Source organism: Corticium candelabrum, chromosome 11 (genome assembly GCF_963422355.1).
Source record: "Corticium candelabrum chromosome 11, ooCorCand1.1, whole genome shotgun sequence".
NCBI lineage: Eukaryota > Metazoa > Porifera > Homoscleromorpha > Homosclerophorida > Plakinidae > Corticium > Corticium candelabrum.
Window position 1 is genome coordinate 4,900,327 of NC_085095.1, and position 19,390 is coordinate 4,919,716.

The 19,390-nt window shown below is 40.8% G+C and overlaps 3 protein-coding genes across 4 annotated transcripts; 2 read left to right on the top strand and 1 right to left on the bottom strand.

Annotated features, from left to right (window-relative positions):
- Nucleotides 1-409: 409 nt before the first annotated feature.
- On the bottom strand, nt 410-1,538 carry LOC134187161 (uncharacterized). Its single transcript, XM_062655278.1, has 2 exons — nt 543-1,538; nt 410-493 (listed from the first exon to the last, which is right to left on the bottom strand). Exons 1-2 carry the CDS (start codon nt 1,536-1,538, stop codon nt 410-412), a joined length of 1,080 nt encoding a protein of 359 aa, XP_062511262.1.
- Nucleotides 1,539-2,980: 1,442 nt separating this feature from the next.
- Nucleotides 2,981-5,467, top strand: LOC134186878 (NADH dehydrogenase [ubiquinone] 1 alpha subcomplex subunit 5-like). 2 transcript variants are annotated; one of them, XM_062654957.1, is made up of 6 exons: nt 2,981-3,097; nt 3,171-3,257; nt 3,313-3,357; nt 3,424-3,540; nt 5,127-5,192; nt 5,252-5,467. In XM_062654957.1, exons 2-6 carry the CDS (start codon nt 3,243-3,245, stop codon nt 5,348-5,350), a joined length of 342 nt encoding a protein of 113 aa, XP_062510941.1. In that variant the 5' UTR covers nt 2,981-3,097; nt 3,171-3,242; the 3' UTR covers nt 5,351-5,467. The 2 variants fall into 2 exon arrangements, with proteins under 2 accessions (XP_062510941.1, XP_062510940.1); XM_062654956.1 differs by lacking the exon at nt 2,981-3,097 and having other exon boundaries at nt 3,152-3,257.
- A 1,999-nt stretch (nt 5,468-7,466) lies between these two features.
- LOC134186661 (HHIP-like protein 1) lies at nt 7,467-18,968 on the top strand. Its single transcript, XM_062654672.1, has 8 exons — nt 7,467-8,576; nt 9,332-9,510; nt 14,467-14,610; nt 15,435-15,564; nt 15,743-15,885; nt 16,770-16,851; nt 16,930-17,156; nt 17,892-18,968. The coding sequence occupies exons 1-7, from the start codon at nt 7,498-7,500 to the stop codon at nt 17,075-17,077; spliced, it is 1,905 nt and encodes a 634-aa protein (XP_062510656.1). The 5' UTR covers nt 7,467-7,497; the 3' UTR covers nt 17,078-17,156; nt 17,892-18,968.
- Nucleotides 18,969-19,390: the final 422 nt, after the last annotated feature.

A 19,390-nucleotide genomic window follows, 5' to 3' on the forward strand; every position in this document is an offset into this window, starting at 1 on the left:
CGATTGCGGTCGAACGCCAGTGCAATTCGTCTGTGGAGTGATGCATCTCACTGTTTGAGCACATCAAGGGGGTGTAGCTGAGAGATGATTGGATGGTCCTTATGGATGTGGGAAAGCGCAAGGCCATTTAGTCGGTTCTCTCCCATTGATGTTCTGCACCAGGTTTTGAGGCGTCTCAATGCACTAAATGAGCGTTCACATGTGCAGGAACCTACCAGAAGAGTCAAAGGCAAAGAAAGAATGGCATAGATATTTGGATACAAGTTTTTGTCTGTACTATTAATAATGTCAAGCAGCTCTAGATCGTCTGTGTCTAGCGCCAAGAATTTGGTTTTCCATCGAAGTACTTCAGATTCAAAGCTAGAAGGCATTGGCAAATCCTCCAGGAACTCCTTCTTAATAGCCTCTTCTATATCCTAGTCAGCTTGGCTAACTTCTTTGGCAATAGGTAGTACGCTAGCATTGCACCTTTTATATCATCAGAAAATCGACTCTGCAAGTGTAATGTAACATGATCAACAAAAAGGATAGTAATAGTTGACCCTGTAGTACTCTTCTGGAGTTGTGGCTGGTGCATTAGCCTTTCGAGCATGCCTTTTGCCTGCTGTGGCCCGGGGGATTTCTGGCTCTTGATCTTCTCCAGAGGTATCTTTCAGCAGGCTAGATGCCCTAGTGAACAATCTGTGAAAATTCAACTCATTTCTTTCATCCCTAATCGTAGTAATCAAAATTTGGCATTCTTCGTGAGCTTCCACAAGATCACATTGTCTAGACTGGAGGGAAACAGAGAGTGGTCTGACGAATGTAAGGTTACGCTGGGTCATCACAGCAGTAAGTATGAATGAAAATTCACTCATCTTCATATATGCATAGGTATCTGACCGCGACTTGCCCGTTGATTTTATATCAATGTCATCTAGTGCATTATTCACTTGATTGTACTTAACCAGAAGTGTACTCAATGAGTCCACTGGAGACAACCATCTGGTATCACACAGGGTTGCCAAGCCTAGCCTTCTGTTAGAATACAATAAAATCTCTTCTTCATGCTCTTTCAAGTTTCCAAAGAGCTGATCCACTTCTTTCAGACTGATCTTTGATTTAAGGATAGTTTTTCTATTGTTGCTGTTATTGACAAAGAAGCTTAACTGCCTAAAGGCATCCATAAAGTTTCTTACTTCAGGGACATCTTTGCATGAGTTGACTACTACAAGATTGAGGCAGTGGTTTTGACAGTGGGTGAAGTATTTTGCTTGTGGTAATGCTTGTTGTATGCGTGTTGTTATTCCACTTATGTGTCCTGACATTGTGGAAGCTCCATCAAAACCCTTTCCCCTCAATTTACTCACATCAACGTTCCATTTTCCAAGCTTAGTCAAAAGAGCATCTGTAATTCCTTCAGCATTGGTTTCCTTTAACTGGACAAACCCAAGGAAATCTTCAGCCACCTCACGACTGCCATCACTACTGATCCTAAGGTATCTGATGGCCACGGCCGTTTGTTCTGTTGTGCTAACATCGCATGTCTCATCAGCCATTATTCTTAGAAAGTCTGCTTCATTTGCATTTTGTACAATTTTGTTTCTAATTATATGTGCAAGACAATTTATAAGCTGGTTATGAATTTGCGGTGAGAGGTATGTTCCATTTCTTGGATCTACCATTAATTTAACTTATCAGTTAATTAAAAGTCAATGAGAAATGGGCGTGTCCTGTACCATCTGTGAAGTCTAGCTCTCCATTTCTAGAGGTCACGCTATGTCCCTGTATAAACTACAAACTCCATAGCTTTCACACTCTGGGCACATCTGGTGCCAAAGGTGCTCTGCTGTCACTAATATACTACACATTGCGTGGTATACTACAGAAGGCGCGGCAGTGAGCTCATCTTGGCCTGATTCTTTGTTCGCTATACAGAGTAATAGTTTTAGCTGCTGGTTTAATCCAACTCCACCCTGTATCGAGCACATTTCTTCACACAAGACCTGTGTAAAACTTCAATTTTATCATTTAGCAGTGTGTTGAGCGAGAACGCCTTTCCTTGCAACTCAGACTTTGCAGATGCAAGGTCTTACTCGAGAACGCTAATCTTGTTTTGAAGTTTCACTATTTCATTTGCTTGCTGTTCATCAGCTTTAGCCTCAGTGACATTTTCGACAATCAACATCTTAACTTGTAAGATCACTATATACAAATGTCTTGATCAACTGCGCTTGCGGATGAGGTAGAACAGCCTCTGCATTCTGATTAGACATTACAGCTATTCCATGGAATAGCTAGTGCGTGTGTGTTGTGTTACTGATAAACCTAACTGTTGCTGGGACTTGTTGACTGTCGGTGCTAATTGTAATAGACAGACTATCAAAGAGAATGTGTATTGTACTCTGATCCGCGTCAGCTAGTACCTATCCAGTGCAAGTTATCACAGTAACAACTTCGACTTGGCCAATCACATGTATACAGAAGCAAGCTAGACTGCCCAGAAACAACGCGAAACGTTCTACATGTCTGTTACCCAAATGAGTTCCCAGCTGCAGGTGGCATGATTTCACTCGCCAAAACTAATCCATCGCTAGGCAATGAGACGTCTGTGCTTCCACTCCACGTGTGAATCAGGAGACTTCAGCTTGAACAGCGGTCTTTCGAGAGGACGTACGTACTCAAAAAACAAGCATCACTACTGTAACCAGAGGCTCCGCCTCAGGTTAATTAAGTGGCTTACGCGTCTCTACACAGGCAAAGTCTCTCACAAGATCTAGATGCATGAAATGGTAAGTAGCTACCTACTAGCAAAGCCTAGCCAACGGCAAGATGATCTACTGTTCAGAAGCAAACTCGGAAACGCGGACTTTGTGTGTACAGTAACTACACACCGAGATCGACGAAAGGTACGTTAGTTTAATACACTCGAGATTGCGCATGCTCTAGAAGCTCCGCCCCTATTATCTATTTTTTGATACAATACCTCCCCATATCTATTGTTGGGAAGGCACAATAATCTCTTGTTACCAATAAGATTCAGCTTGTAGAAATGCTAGAGATCATCAACTCTGACTGCTTCACAGATCACAGCAAGATGTTTTTAGATAAGCATCAAGTAATTTTTGTCTGACAAATCCAGGCCCTCTAAATCACTCTTTTGTAATTGCTGTTGCTGTATGTTCTTTTAGTAGCTTTACGATTTTGCAGTTAGCTGATGGTGCGATAACGATAGCGCGCGTGCGCGAGTGGTCACTGTCATAATGGCACTCAGAAAGGTTTCGACTTTCTTTATCATTTTGTTTAGTTATCTGATTTACATTCGTTGTGTAGTCAACTGGTATTGTTGGATTGGCAGTCATTCACAATTCTCGAGAGGTGAGGCCCTCCATGAGGGCATCAGTTGGTTGTAGCCTTGATTAGGTTCTTTGTTCAACGTGGCAGGTTCTTATCGGTATTTATCAAAAAACACTGAAGGCACTGACTCGACTTCCATCAGACGCAGCTTATCGTCGCCACACGGAAGAAACGACAAAGCAAAGACTGAAGATTGCTGAACAAGTGAGACTCTATTTAATTAGGGCCACCATATGTTACATATTAGTTCCTCATTGCTCAAATGCATGCGAGCGGGCGGACGTTACCATTAATCATCAGCACAAATGGGGAAATTAGCGAGCACGTGGAGCACAGAGCTCTATTATGGTGGAGCATGTAGCCTCGAAGCTCCAGACCGTCTGAGAAAGAAATGAGAGGCGGTGTTACGGGGATTTGTGCACCCGGTGACTTGTGCACCCTCGCGCTTTGCTCGCGATTCCAGACCGTTGACTCGATGCTTCAGACCTCATGTCAAGTACACATATCACTGGCCATGATGCAAAGCTTCTGGTGATTTGGGACCCCGGTGATTTGTGTACCCTTGTACTTTGCTTGTCATCCCAGACCGTGACTAAAACATTTTAAGCAATTGATACGGTATACTTTTTCATCTTAGGCATTGATCGTTTTGCGAGGCCCGTGAAGTCTAGTAATCAATCTGTTGCTTCATGACCAACCTGACGTTGATGTACGAAAATTGCATGTAAAGACAGCTCAATTGATTGCATGCATGTGCATCTTCCGTGATGTGAAACTGCACTGGGCCGTGCCTTTGAAACAGTGTCCAAGGCTCTCGAAATTGATTCTATGCATCCTGAACAGCGGACTGCTGCAGAATTACCTTTTGAATAGCCGAGACGTCTTTGTTATGTTTCCCACTGGATTTGGAAAGTCCCTAGTAAATCTACCAAGGGCTACCGTCAGTGATGAAATCTTTAGATGTGTTGATGGAGCCAGTGGTCATCCACAGAATTCGATCGTTTTCATTGTTTGCCAGTTAGAGTCGCTGATGACAGATGAGTGATTGTGTCCTAAACAGATTTCAGTGACCTAGTTATAGCAGCTAGAATCTCAGCCAACTGTTCACTTTCTCCAAATACCCTCCCCTTATTCTAACTTTCAATGACGGTACTTCGATCTACACACCATAAACTTCATCAAGACGATTCGCAGCTATCACAGTTGTTTACCACTCACTCACCTTATTTGCACACACGTCTAAAATGTAGTAATTAATCTCCTATTGTCACATCAGGTGGCATAGCGCTATTTATTATCTAAAGAGGTGTTTTTTGACTGTTACAGCCCTTTCATTTCATCTAGGTAACTACGCCTACTTCCGAACTCGGTTTGATTATATGTTGATTCAGACCATCTCTCATTTTGTTTGGGAGACGGATTGGAACTTCGAGGCTTGTGGAGCATAATACTTCGTTGTTTGTATAGCGCTGTACACTGAAAGAACAGGATGTAGTAATCAGAGCTACTTTAGTTAATAATACAAGCACTACAGTATGCTACATGTGACAGGAGACACTAATGATGTTAGGGGCATTTTCAAAGGAGGTTTGCTGATGTAGATACAATTTTAATTTAGTTCACGTTTGACATGCGTGATAATGTAGAAGTAAAACTGAAATCTGCACACGCGCAATGCACAGTAAGGGCCAGTTTCAAAATAGCATGCGGGCGGGGATGAGAAACTAATATGCAACAAAATGGTGGCCTTGAATCATATGCGAGTGTGTAAATTTTCTGCCATGATGTAGGAAGAGTCAGTAGAGCAAATAGAAGCAAAGATAAATGCTGGACAGATAGAACAAATCATCGAGCAGGTCACTTGTCATACTCGTGGCAGTCACGTGACATGAATTAATATCTCTTGCTATTTCAGGCGGAAGTGGAGCTGAGTTTAGTATCAAGAATGAAAGAGTGGGCGCCATGGGACCCACTAGTAGGAAAGGCTCCTCCCACTCAATGGGAGTGGCCATAGAATAATTTGTGTACACGATTACGTCACTGTACAGTAGCTCGTATGTTACATTGATGCCTGTATTTTGCATTAGTGTCCTGTATTATATTCAATGTAAATAGTTGAGAACACCAACAAGTTTGTTGTGGAGAGTTTGATTTTTGATCAGCTTATGATGATTTTCTCCAGATCGTTTCATGTTAGGACGATTTTACCCGAGAGGTTTTCATCATTTTCTGATTTAGTTAATTAACTATCTTTGAAGCATTGAGTCACTGCCAGGGTCAATCGGCTTCACTGTGGCCTCTTCCATTAAACTTTGTCACCAATGCCCAAGTCAAACTGCAAAGATGGAGAACAACAGTCTCTTGATGACTTATCTCATATCCAAAGAAATTACAGCATCAATTGTTCACCAAGATTGCCAGTGATAGTGCTAGCGATATTATTCAAGCACAGTCTGATAGAGATGCAGAACGGTTGAGATCTCTGCAAGGACGAGGGTCTGGTGCATGGCTGGATGTCATCCCTATTTCTGCTAAGTACACTTTAAAAACAAACGAATTTTCTTTAGCATCTTACCGGAGGTTGGGAGTGTGATTAAGAGTGTGATTGTGGTCACGACTTAGATGAACACGGATACCAGCTTTTAATCAGTAAATATGGGTTGGATATGTGTGGTTTCATAATTCAGTCATGATATGATATGAATGAATGAATTCAGATATGAATGGATGAAGTGAGTGCCTGTCTGAACTTCACCTTCTCCATCAAGCAGAACCACGACATCAATACATCAATACTGAAGATCGTTCAGACATTACAATGTTTGATCCCAATACTGGACAGAATTTGGACCTTGATGTTTCACTTGCTCATCCATGGAGACGGGACATTATTAAGAGGGCCAGTAGGGAAAATGGTCATGCTGCTGCGATTATTCAGAAGAGCTTGTTCCATAAGGGTATCAAGATGTTTCTCTTGTGATAGAACATTATGGGAGGTGGAGCACAAAGGCAGATAATTTTTTGCAGCATTTGTCACAACAGTCACTGACTCAGTAAATCTAGAAGCCAATTTTAATACCTCCGTGTGATGTATTAGAGAAAAGATTTCTTCAATTCGGCAAAGATGTAGTAATGCCAAATTTGTCCTCTTAATTAACCTTTCAAGAGTGCCACCTAATCATGGTGATTAATTAGATAGATTATTTGACTTTGACATTCAAGGCCAAGTCCAGTAGTATATCTATGACTGTTATTGCAATGAATAGTTTTCTTTCACAAATTCCTAGCATATGTACAAGTAGAGTCTATATGAGAATAAACTATCTGTTTGTCTGTCTGTCTGTTGTGTGGCTGTCTGCTTGTGTGCTTTTGTGTTTGTGTGTTTGTATGTCTGTTTGTATGTGTGTGTGTGTGTGTGTGTGTGTGTGTGTGTGTGTGTGTGTGTGTGTGTGTGTGTGTGTTGTTTGCCTGTTTATATGTTCTTTGTTTGTCTGCTAGCCAGTGTGCCTGCCTGTTTATGCTTTCTCTCTTTCATACACATGCAGTCACCCACCCACCACCCATCCACCCATCTCTCCACACACATTGTCATTCTCTCTGTGTAATTAGTTTGTCTTTGTACTGTGTGCATGTGAAGTACTAAAAGTATAGTAAAGTGTACCATTGACGGAAAGGTTACGCGGATAAATTGCAGGCAAAAACTGCAGCACGTTGTTAGCATCTTATTCATACAGTTCCACTTCTGTATATTCGACCATTGGGGCATCCTCATCAGTCCGTTTTGCAATCTTCCTTGCCAATGTTTCACTCCACATGCACACAACACATTTGTGCACGTGAAACGTCTTTCTGCTGTGACATAGCAGCATGAGGTCGCTGTAGTTCCACGGACGAGAGAAGTCACAACAATCCATAACAAACTATCTGACACTCTGAAATGCAGGTGTCTCCTCCTACACGTTTATGCTGAACGCATTGTATTAACGCATGGTAACGTGTTCGCTTACGCTGGTTGCACTTCGTGTTAACGGTCGTTAACGTGCTATTAATTAAAGTGTCGTTCATGTGACTGTCGTGCTACATATGTATAGCATTACATCATTAACACTCATGTCTTTGTAATCTAACAGTTACGTTAACGGGGTCTTGTTTGCATGCGAGATGAAAAGATGGTCATTATTTGTTATCTCCTCTTTGATTGTTGTTGTCTTATCCCATCCTCAGTGTCTCGACTTTCTTCCCCCATTTTCTCCTCAAAGTCCTTTGTCATTTTGCTACCGTCATTCATCACTTGCATGCTGCACTGCAAGTGATGATGCAGCACTGGAATGGTACATAGAAGATACGTTAAGAGTGAAGAATATTACCATTCTTAGAGACCATCCTATCGAGGCTTGTTATGGCCATCTGCGACATCTTGTCTGCTCTCAATGCTCTCCCTGGTCACAACATCTTTATGACCGTGGTGATTTACACACAATACGCAACGTCTCTCTTCTACATCGGTTACCAGGAATGTGTTCTTCATATTGTAATAAATTCTTCAATTATTGCTCTACTACAACTGATTTCTTACTGCAACTGTTGGGTGATGATTTTCCTTCAAATGTGAGTGACTACTGTGACAATATGCAGAGATCAAATGATGCATCCTATTGCTATCCATTTGAAGAAGATGCAGCCAAGTATGAGAGACGCAATCCGGAAACGATATTCCCGATGACTGATGTGTGTGTATGCTTGAAGCCTATTGTTAGTGAGTTGAGAAATCCACTGGCTGCTGTGTCGCCCGCAGATGGAACCAAAAGGCTTTTTATAATCGAACAGATTGGTGTGATTCGCATTTTGCTGAATAAGAGGCTGCTGGATAAGCCATTCCTTAATATTTCCTCCAGCGTAGTTGATGTGTTGGTTCGAGGTGATGAACGCGGATTGTTAGGCATCGTTTTTCATCCAAAATATAAAACAAATGGCCGTTTCTTTGTCTACTACATGACGTGGATTTATAGAATGATAGATGCTGTTCTTGTCAGTAGGGTTTCTGAGTTCCAGGTCTCATCTGTTGATCAGAACGTTGCAGACAAGAATAGTGAGCGAATTGTGATGTCAATTGATCAACCAAGCTGGAATCACAATGGAGGACAACTGCTGTTTGGAGACGATGGATTTCTTTACATTTTTTTAGGAGATGGAGGATCAGCTGGTGATCCTCATGGTGACATAGGAAACGGACAAAACAGGTGTAGCCTGTAGGATATATTACACTGACATGGGAATGGGGGATAAAGGGTCTGAAACACCTTCCTCGGTGGAGGATCGTGTGCATGAGGTTGGGAAGTGAGGCCTACTTTGTAGTTTTGGAAATGTGTGTGTGTGTGCATGCATGCATGCATGCGTGCATGCGTGCATGTGTGCGTGCATGCGTGCGTGCATGTGTGTGTGTGTGTGTGTGTGTGTGTGTGTGTGTGTGTGTGTGTGTGTGTGTGTGTGTGTGTGTGTGTGTGTGTCAAACGACATCAGAGTTTGCTTTACACTGCAGCTTTGCGGCCTTGTAAACCACCAGAGACAGAAACATGGTCAGTCCCTGACTAGTTGATGTCAGTACTGTCACCAAACATTCCGCCAACAAGGCCTCCACAACCACGAGCGTTTCTGCTGTCAGAGAACATCCACTCTTCCGATATAGCCTATGGTGACCTTGGCCTGCAACGTTTCTCATTGGAATGAACGCAGCGTGAAGTGAAGTGTGTGTGTGTGTGTGTGTGTGTGTGTGTGTGTGTGTGTGTGTGTGTGTGTGTGTGTGTGTCTGTGTCTGTGTGTGTGTGTGTGTGTGTGTGTGTGTGTGTGTGTGTGTGTGTGTGTGTGTGTGTGTGTGTGTGTGTGTGTGTGTGTGTGTGTGTGTGTGTGTGTACTTGCGCAGCTCCCTTCTCTCGATATCTTTCTATGCTGTTGTCAATTAAAGTATAGAACTGTGTGTATAATTGATACATTGTAGAAGCTCTCTGCTCGGTTCTGTGCTTCGTATTGATGTTGATCACTACAACAGTTCACATGCCTATTCGGTGCCAAGCTGCAATCCATTCGTTGGTTTAAACAATGTAAGAACGGAAATATTTAGTTATGGACTGAGAAATCCATGGAGATGCTCGTTTGATCGAGGAGATGCAATAACAGGCAAGAAGACACGCACAATAGAAACAACTAAGATGACAATGCAACAATATCGGGCTGGCAAGAGATGTAGCTGTTGACAGGCAGTCACTTGGTCGTGAACAAACATATACTTGCGCATACAGTGTAGATTGTCTGATATATTGAAATTTAGGGTGTTGAAACTCACAGACAGTTAGAGGAATGAATTGAATGAATTGGACTATGTCAGGTAGACGTATACAACATACATACATATGTACATACATACAGGCAGGAAGGCAAGCAGGCAGGTACAATAGACAGACAGACAGTCAACCAGCTGCTGACCTTTCACGCCAGCTTGATTATTGATAACTCGTCTTAATATTAGAGATACAAGCAGGCTACGATCCTTGCAAGGGAAACATGCTGGGGCTTGGGTTAATGTGATTCCTTCCTTTTCAAAGCTTGCACTTCCACATTGTGATTTTTGTTTGGGAACCTGATAAGGCTTGGTTGCAACATGCCCTTTCATACTAGTCAGTATGAAGATCTGGATGAAGACGGTTATTATCTGAAAATATGCAAAACAGATGGAGGCCCGTATTTACACATGATTCAATTGTATTCGTCTGGTCTGACTGTTTGAAGCAACTCCATCTGTACCACACAAGAGAACCACAAAACCACTATATCTGAATTCAGACAATTGACAGACCAGACATAGTGGTTTTACTGCTGAGACAGGTTTGGAAATTGATTCGGATATACTGTGTATCTGTGGGCGCATTCTTGGTGTCCAGATATCATCTCTAGGGCAGCCAAAGAAGATGGTGCTGCTGCATCAAAACGAGAGAGGAAAAAACGGAGACATTTAAGAAAGAAGTTTTACCATGTGGTTCTTTACCCCAAGTTAGTTCCACTAGTTCTTGAACACTTTGGTCGGTGGGCCCGGGTAAAGATGAACAAATGGGCACTTTAATCCAGAGATACAAGTGAAAAGAAGAATGTGACAGAGTTCAAGATCATGTGGAGGCAGATGATTTTAGTTACTCTAGAAATCTAATTCACGAGTAATTAGAGACAAAATCAAGCAGCTTGGACATCAATTCAGTACCAATAGTTTGGAACTTTATTCAGTTAGTTGTTGTATTGAGGGGCTAGTAACTGGGTCCTATAGACTCGTAGTTTATGTTTAGCTATGTTTTAATGTTAGTACTAGTTTTGATGATGTATTCAATAGAGAACTAAGACAGACAGACGGACTGACAGACAAACAGACACAAACAGACAGAAAGATGCAATCCATGCAGCGTTATAGGCAGGGAACTGACAAGACTGGCAAACTCAAAAGACGTTCATTGTGACAGTTAGTTGAGTTTTACTTTGTAGTGTGCCGCCCTTTGGGGACGATTGCCAATAGCCTAGCTGTAATAGTGTTGATTTATTCAACACATGTATGGACAGGCAGACAGACAGACAGACAGAAAGTTATGGCTGAATGTTATATCCAGTTCAAGTAAGCTGACACTTGTTTCTCGTAATTGTCGTTTGGCCACTTGCTTGAGATTGGGTTTATCTATGCAATTTAATGGCTGTGTCAACCAGTGTGATTGCAGCTTTTTACCATCTCTTGACATGCAAATGGGGTGGGCCCAGTTTGAATCCATGAGTGTATTTCGAATGTATGATCTGACTGTCTGAGAAGTCTTCAGATGCATCACAGACAAGAGCCTAGACATCACTACATAACATCTGACAATCGCCCAGACATCACAGTTTTTCTATTTCAGTTCAGGGTCAAACACACATCTGGATGTGTCCTTGGCTCACCCATGGAGCAGCTAGCGAAGTTATATTCTTTTTAGCGTCAACAGAAGGTACGGCAGCATTACGAAGAGAACAAACGAAAGCAGAGAACTACAGCAATGAACGTCTCCCTGGTGAAAAAGCAGTCAGATATGTGCCTTTGGTTTGTGAACATGCACTTTAGACATTGGGGTTGCGATTGTTACATTTACAGTTTAGGAGAGAGTAGCACAATTTGTCTGTCTGTTTGTCTGCCTGTCAGACTGTCTGTCTGTCTGTCTGTCTGTCTGTCTGTCTGTCTGTCTGTCTGTCTGTCATCATATATTTTTTAACACAAGACTATATTACATTTTAGCAAAATAGTAAGTACTTAAGTTTAGTCTGTCTGTCTGTCTGCAAGGATAAGGTCATGCCAGGGTCGTGGAGCTGGTTCATGGCTTCAAGCTATCCCTACCAGCACCAAAATCTGTTAGTAAATCTTCAGAATTTTGGGTGGCAACATTCTTGAGACTTGGCATTCCTTTACCTTTTTCTCAAATTGTTACCAAATGTGACTGTGGCGCAAGTCTTGATGAACATGGTTACCGTCTATTAACCTGCAAGTTTGGCGTGGGCCCAGTCTGGCAACGTAATACAATCATCTTGACTTGGGCAAATGTTTAGATGAATTGAACATTCCTCATCAATTTGAGCCTAGCAACAGATATACTCAGAGAACCGACTGGATATAGCAACATATGATCCCAGTGAATATTCTACAACAGACTTGGATATTTCAATTGCTCACCCACCTTCTTGCGATGCCCTAAAATCAGCTGCCAAAAGATCAGGCTACGCATCAGAGATGTGAGCACAAAGATGGCAAAATGTGGTCAACAACAATCCATATTAGAGTCCACCACACCATATATCCCATTGGTTTTCGAGCACTTTGGCTTTTGGGGCCCTATGCTGAAGAATATTTAAATAAGATCTCCAAGAAGTTGAAAGATGAACATGGAAGGAACAATGAAGCAGACTTTTGAGATAGATGGAGGAGCAACTGTCTGTAGTTGTACAGTCTTGCAACTCTTGAGTGATTTTTAAGAAGTTGTCAAAGTTGTCTAGGTGCAACTTTGATGACTTACATATGATAGACATTCAACATTTTGTCGATAGACTGTTATTGTTTTGCATAGAGTTAGCGCTTGTTATCGGTAGAGTAAGCGTTCAAATAAAACAATCTGTCTGTCTGTCAGTTTGTCTGTCTTTCTGTCTGTCTGGCTGTCTGACTGGCTGGCTGGCTGTCTGGCTGACTAAATGTTTAGACAAGTTAAATATTCCTCATCAAGATGAGCCAAGAAATAGGTATACTGACTCTGAGAACAGGCCGGATATAACAACATATGATCCCATTGGACACTTGACAAAAGACCTGGACATTTCACTTGCTCATCCACATTGTTGTGACACCGTACAATCAGCTGTCAAAATATCAGGTTATGCAGCTGAGTTGAGAGAAAAACGCAAAATGACAAAATATGGTCAGCAGCAGTCTATAGCAGGAACTGATGCAACATGTATTCCACTGGTTTTTGAACACTGGCTTTTGGGGTCCTATGGCTGAAGACTATCTGGATAAGATCTCCAAAATTTCAAAAGATGCAAATGGAAAAAGCAGTGAAACAGACTTTAGAGATAGATGGAGAAAGCAACTGCCTGTAGTTGTACAGTCTTGCAACTCTTGTGTGATTTTTATAAGTTGTCGAATTTGTCTAAGTGCAATTTTGATGATTTTCTGTATGATAAAGACGTTCAACATTTTGTTCATTGACTGTTATTGTTATGCATACGTAAAGTTAGCGATTGTTATTGGTAGAGTAAGAGTTCAAATATATCAATCTGTCTGTCTGTCTGTCTGTCTGTCTGTCTGTCTGTCTGTCTGTGTCAGTCTGTCAGTCTGTAGAATTGGGGTGAGTCAGCAGAATTGTTTCTGCAAGAACTGGTAAAAGGCAAAAGCTATTGGAGATACAAAAACAACAGTAGAATTTCTCACTGACTGGAGACGCCGCCTTTCTGTTCTATTACAGACATGTAACAGCCAAGTGATCTTATGAAAAATATCTCCCCTCTCACATGGTCAAGTAGATATAGACAAATTTAGAGATATGGCTATTCAGTTTCTAATCTATTAGGTGTGAGTTGATGAACAGAGCAATGGACTGAGGTGGATTTGTAAATTTAAAGTCAATAAAACAATCTGTCTTTCTGTCTTCATATATTTTTTAAATCACAATTTTCATATAGATTCTACTTGTACATATGCTAGGAATTTGTAAGAGCTAACCAGTCTTGCAATTTTTTAAACAACAAAGTCATAGATTAACTACCACGGTAATGGACTTGGCCTTGAATGTCAAAGTCAAATAATCACCATTATCAGGTGACAGTTTTGGAAGTTTTCTGAGGACATCTTTGGTGTATGCATCATTGTAGAATTGTAGACAATTGTTTTCTCCAATACGTCATGAACATGGATGATTTAAAATTGGCTTCTCGTTTTACTGATTGTTGAGACAAATGCTGCAAAAATTTCTGTTTTATGCCCCACCTCCCAAAATGTAAGAGAAACACAGCTTGATACATGCCCTCCTAGACAGACAGACAACTGGTGTAGGAAGCATGGGAAGCTGAAGCCCCCTCGCTCAGTGTAGGAATTGAAATTTTCTGTGCCAGTGATTTTTGCAAATCTGTTTACGTCTGGCAAGCAAGGTAGTTTTGCTTACTGATGATAACATCCACGGTACATCCACGGTACAGCCCCTCCCCCCCTTTCTTCCTATGCCACTGCAGACAGACAGGCAAAGAGACAGACAGGCAAAGAGACAGACATGCAATGCTAGGACTATTGCAAGGAAGCTATCACGCATGTCTTTTATCTATGAGTTTTAGAGATGCAAAGAACTGTCATTCTCAGTTTGCATACACTAGTTTGTGAGGTGTATTGACCCTATTGGGTTTCTGGAACATTTTAAATAGTTTTGGTTGTACATAATAGCATTCATTTATGAAAATATATGAGAAAGAAAGACAGACAGACAGACAAGCAGACAGACAGACAGACAAGCAGACAGACAGATGAACGTTTTAGGTTATACATTATCTACAATGAACGTTTTACACATTGCCAGTCATACATGTGTTGTTCAGGTTTGGGTCGTGGACAACTGTTTTGTGGTGATGTTGGTCAAAATCGGTTTGAAGAAGTTGACATTATAGAGAAAGGTGGAAACTACGGTTGGAGAGGAAAAGAAGGGAATACTTGCTACAAATGGTCACAATGCTCTAAAATTGGTCAGGCTTCACCAAATCTATTTGTAGAAATATATATATATATATATATATATATATATATATATACATATAAATATGTATATGTATATATCAGATAATATATATCCCTCTGCTTGTCTTTGCCTTAGTTCGTCAGTGAAGCCTTCATCGATTCGTGCAATTAACCTTACGTGCTTTGTGCTATGTCGGTCTTTGTAGTATTTTCTGTCAATTGGAGGATATGGTTTTTGTTATTGTGCCTCCTGTATTTGCTTTCTTCTATCTTCATTTGTTTCTTACTTCTGCTTGTCTATGCTTCAGTATGTCAGTTAAGCCTTCTTGGATTCGTGCAATTACCCCAATGTGCTTCATGCTATGCCGGTCTTTGGAGTCTTTTCTGTCAATTGGAGGATTTGTTGGTTGTCATGTGCTTTCTGTATTTGCTGTTTTCTGTCCTCATCATCAACTGTTACCAACTACCTTCCTTCATATACTGTTCTCGCGTATTTGACTTTGCAATCATTATTTTATGTTGCTAGCTGAGTAGATCACTATGACCTAGCTAGTTGTCTAGATCAAATAATTTATTTAATTTTATTATAAACATTCTAGACTGGAAAGAATGTATATAGTATATGTATATATATATTTATATTTATTACATACATGAACATTTCCACCCAATCATCCCCAACAACTTAATTAAGTATGCATGTCTCAACTATATATATCCACTGTATCTAAATTCAAATGTTGTTAAACTAATCTAGCGTTATATGACCATAATTTGACAGATAAATTGTTGTAATAAGTTATCTAGATAATTGTTTTATTGTGTTTTGTAGACGATGAGAAACTGCCTATATTTGCTTATTCACACGATATTGGCAGCTCTGTTATTGGAGGTTATGTATATCGAGGCTGTTCGTTTCCATTGTTGAGAGGAAAATATATTTTTGGAGATTATTCCACAGGGTATGTCAGGTGCAGATCGAGATGGTGTGTTTGCTGTTTCTTTCTTGTGTGTGTGTGTGTGTGTGTGTGTGTGTGTGTGTGTGTGTGTGTGTGTGTGTGTGTGTGTGTGTGTGTGTGTGTGTGTGTGTGTGTGTGTGTGTGTGTGTGTGTGTACGTACATGCTACGTATGTGTCGCAGGAGATTATTCACAATGATGGAGACGGGCCCAAATGGCAAATGGAAGACAGACGAGTTGTGTATTGCAGATCAAACAGTTTGTCACGGTGGATTAACATCAAAAATACCAAAAGCAATACTTTCATTTGGAGAAGACGAAGATGGTAATACAAACACAACAACTGTAACACCAAGAACATTAATAATAGAATAAATAAATAAATAAATAAATAAATAAATTATTAATACATAAACTGACAATATTTGAGATTCTCAAACTGATCTGATTGAGCAGGAAATGATATAATAGCAGAAACAGCAGCAAATAATAACACAGACATGTTATATAGTAATAAAATGATATAAATATGATATAATACAATATCATGATGTAATGCCATGGCTTAGTGGATAGCGACAATGCCTACCCGGCCCATGCACTCCATGGTTTGGGAGTTCAAACCCCAGTGACGACAGTAAACTTGTCTGTCTTTCTATCTCATGTTTCTCTGGCTTTGTCAATGAGGCTATGACTGTTTCAGTCGTTCGGAGTTTCTGAGGTCGGGCGAACGGTTCGTTGACGATGAGGTTCAGCGCTTTCCTGGTACTTACTGGTGGTCATTGATATTCGCTAGGCGTGCTGTACCAAGTTTGTGGTCTCTGTAATGCCTGCAATCTGTATTGAATTAACTAGTGATGGATTGCCACGTGGACTATACAGAACATATGTACTCTGCTGCATAGGCTCACCTGCTGGGTTGGCGGCTGCCCAGATGGGGTAAAGACCCCGCTTGTTCATCATGGAGGGGCATAGGACACACATATAGATAATAATACTAGCTCACCATCTCGTTCCGCACGGGCAGATTAGATTATTAGCTGTTAGTCTATAAATCAACTACACAGATACAATACGTACACAATACACAATACGCAAATACACAAAGGCAATCAGCTACACAAATACACAGCACTTAAAAATTAATAAATAAACTAAAATAGTTTTAGGATGTGTATGTGCCCGTGAGTGTATGGTTGTTATGGTTAGGTGAGCTGTATCTTCTCGCTGTGCCACGTGCACTTCCCAAGCAACCAGATGGAACTGTCTACCAAATTGTGGATCCATACGAGTAACAACATAATGTTTTATTGGATCGGTGTATTAATTAATTATTGTGCGTGTGCGCATGCGCGTTGGTTTAATCTAGGAGAGTGAGTCCTGAATTGTGTAGCACTCGTCGCAGTCGTCCTGTGGGTGTTCATCCGTTACCTGCTGCTGTAGATGGAGATTGTACGATTGGGGACATGAATATTGAAATAAAGTACCCGGATCCAACTTTTGTCACTCATGATTGATTGCAGGAACAAAGAGAGGAAGAATGCAACAGATGCAAAAAACGACCATTTGAATATTCAATTTCTGACTACGATTACTGTAAGCTGTATGTAGTATGTGTGTGTTTGTTTGTTTGTTTTTGTGTCTGTGTGTGCGTGCGTGTGTGTGTGTGTGTGTGTGTGTGTGTGTGTGTGTGTGTGTGTGTGTGTGTGTGTGTGTGTGTTATGTGTGCGTGTTTGTCTGTCTGTCTGTTTGTATGTGTGTGTCTGTCTATCTGTTTGTTTGTTTTTCTGTTTGTGTGTATGTGTTTTTTTGTGTGTGTGTGTGTTCACATGTGTGCACGTCTATCTGTCTACCTGTCTGTCTGTCTGTCTGTCTGTCTGTCTGTCTGTCTGTCTGTCTGTCTATCAGATCTTCATATATTTTTATACATCACAGCTAATACAGGTGAAACTAAAGTAGCAACTAACGAACAGCGAGTGTCACAACTACAACTATCGATTACACAAATACATAACAAGTAGAATTGAAAAGCTCCCCTATGGAGTCTACTAACCAAAACTTAGTTTACTGTATTGAAAATTGAACAACAACTAGACTCTGGCCAGCTTTCTGTCCGTATGTTACTCTAATCATCTTCCTAGCCAACAATGAGGCATTGCAATACTGAAGTTGTACTGACAAGCATCTTCTCTAATGAGTCTTAATCTGTCTGTCTGTCTGTCTGTCTGCATGTGTGTGTGTGTGTGTGTGTGTGTGTGTGTGTGTGTGTGTGTGTGTGTGTGTGTGTGTGTGTGTGTGTGTGTGTGTTTAGTTTATATTTTCTTATTTGAGGTTTGAGATTGCTCATACTTTCTATCAATGAGCTACAAGACAATTCACTGATTTTCACAGCTCGAGTGATCAACAGTTATTATGGCCTTCAATTGCAATATCCTGCTATCATCTACTTGATTCAATCAGCGGGTAGTGTCAAGTGTGGATGTCCTCACTTTATTTTTGACCGTCAACACTTGGTGTTAGGCCATCTACGTGGCGATTCACAATTTATTATTGATACAAACACTCATGTCATTCTGTGGAACTCTGAAGGATGGCAATCAGCTAAAAACACATGAGAGATGGTTGGTTAATTAAATTGCCAGATAGAGCAAACTAATTTTTCTGGTAAACATGAGATTTAAAGTTCTCACTCGAGTGCATGTAGATAAGTGCAATGTAGGTAGCTCTACTCATGTAGTGAGACGTTGGAGATACGATATGTACGTTTACATGGAGCAAATCACTTCCGGCTTTGCTGGATTTCTAATATCTTTCTAATTTTGTTGTTCACCAGCTTTATCACTTTAGCTACAGCCTGAGGGGGCAAAGAGTGCGGTATGGTGTGTGTGTGTGTGTGTGTGTGTGTGTGTGTGTGTGTGTGTGTGTGTGTGTGTGTGTGTGTGTGTGTGTGTGTGTGTGACTGTGTGTGTGTGTGTGTGTGTGTGTGTGTGTGACTGTGTGTGTGTGTGTGTGTGTGTGTGTGTGTGTGTGTGTGTGCGCGCGCGCGTGTGTTTGTGTTTCTCTGTTGGGATGCAGGTTATGCAAGGTGTTTCTCTGTGTGTCATTCCATGACAGGGACTGCTTCGCCAGATTTCATTCATCGGAATTTGACAATTTGACAATTTACTTTATTCAAATTGTACAGCAAATTGTACTGTTGATTAGAAGATTGCATGTGTCTTGAAAATGAAATTCTAATTCTAAAAGTAATTGGTTTTCTGCAATTGTGAATAGTTTCAAGCATTAGATGCACAGCTATTGCTAAACCTGTATGGGAAAGGTCATTGTTCATGACGTAGAAAGAGAAAAAGGTGACAACGTAGTGTAATGAGAAACGGCTGTGAAAGTATTAATATTACACCAGTAACGTCAGTATGTAGTATAATGACATCATACAGATTGAAAATGCAGACAAAGACAGCTTTGTTTCAAGTAGGGTAAGGAGTACAGGTAAAACAAAATGTTTTGGTTTTTATACAATATTAAATCAGGACAGCTGCTTAATGACTATTTTCAAGGATTTTCAAACTCGAGTAGATACTTTACATAGACTGTGGTATAGCACTCGACAAAAACAGTATTTGTGATCTGGTAGACTCTCAGTGTCTACGAAATACCGGGTAGGTTATCTTGTCGTGTCTCCGCTCTATTTGGAAGGTAAGAGACGTTGACTGTGTTGACTGTGTAATGGAAAAGGCACTGGCTCGAGTCTGCAGCTGACTTACTGAGCGATATCTAGGTTACGATTTCATCTAACAATGTAATTGACGAGCCAACAACCCAAAACAACT